The sequence below is a fragment of the Mus caroli genome, chromosome 5 (assembly GCF_900094665.2).
Source record: "Mus caroli chromosome 5, CAROLI_EIJ_v1.1, whole genome shotgun sequence".
Classification (NCBI taxonomy): Eukaryota; Metazoa; Chordata; class Mammalia; order Rodentia; family Muridae; genus Mus; species Mus caroli.
The window spans coordinates 117,615,043-117,616,139 of NC_034574.1; the positions used below are offsets into that span (position 1 = coordinate 117,615,043).

The following is a 1,097-nucleotide window of genomic DNA, read 5'->3' on the forward strand; positions in this document are numbered from 1 at the left end:
TGGCATGGGTTTTTCTCCCACCTATGAATCTGTACGAAAAACCCTGAAAAACAAAAAAAAAAAAAAAAAAAAGAAAAGGAGGGACCATGGGTGCAGCTTGTGTGGTGGAGTGCCTGACTAATATGCAGGACGCCATGAGTTCAGTTCCCAGCAATGCAGGAAACTGAGCAAGGTGGTGCTTGTCTGTGATTCCAGCACTGGGAGGTAGAGGCAGGAGGATCAAAATTTTTAAGATTGTTCATGGCTACATAGTAAGTTTGAGGATAGCCTGAGCTACATAAGACCATGTCTCTAAAAAAGTAACAAGAATGACACACAACAGCTGGCTTGTTCATAAGTGCAGGATTCAGTGTGGTTCACACACGCACAAATCATGATTCAGCCCTTTTTTTCAAGTGTCAAACACGTGTTCATGCCTTGTGGAATTGTTTTGTAGCTGAACTTTTTGTGACATGTGTACTTTTCAGAGAACATGACTGTCATTCCTAACCAAGTCTATCAGCCCCTGGGTCCCTGCCCGTGTGACTTAACAGCCAAGGCCTGTGACATTCGATGCTGCTGTGACCAGGTAAGTTTTTTTTCTGTTTACCAGGTTATCTGAGAACGTATGGGAAACCCCAGCAGTCACCCCCATTAGATAGGCGACAACAGAGATTAGATTGTATTTTGCAAGTCAGTTTTGTTTGGTTGGTTTGGTTTGGTTTGGTTTTTTGAGATAGGATCTCATGTAGTCCAAGTTGGCCTGGAACACTCCATGTGGTGGAGAATGGTTTTGAACTCTTGGTCCTCCTGTCTCTATCTCAGAGCTGCATATTGTGTTTAAATTGAGTATTTTCTCTTCTGGTGTTGTCTGTGTAGTTTGTGGAGAAAAGAGAACAGTATGTCTTTGGATAAAATCACCTTAGGGAGAGCTATAGTTTGAGGATGATTTTTAATCTTATTTTAAAATTTTAACTACATTCATTTGTGTGTGTGTTGTTGTTGTTGTTGTTTTGAGACAAGGTTTCTCTGTATAGCCCTGGCTGTCCTGGAACTCACTCTGTAGACCAGGCTGGCCTCAAACTCAGAAATCCACCTGCCTCTGCCTCCCAAGTGCT

At 42.4% G+C, this 1,097-nt stretch overlaps 1 protein-coding gene across 1 annotated transcript in view; it reads left to right on the forward strand.

Moving 5' to 3' along the window:
* Tctn2 (tectonic family member 2) overlaps positions 1-1,097 on the forward strand; it is a 32,184-nt gene that overhangs the window by 4,572 nt on the left and 26,515 nt on the right. The window contains exon 5 of the mRNA XM_029477800.1: positions 468-568. Within this exon, the coding sequence (XP_029333660.1) occupies positions 468-568 (101 nt within the window). The remainder of the gene's footprint in view (positions 1-467; positions 569-1,097) is intronic.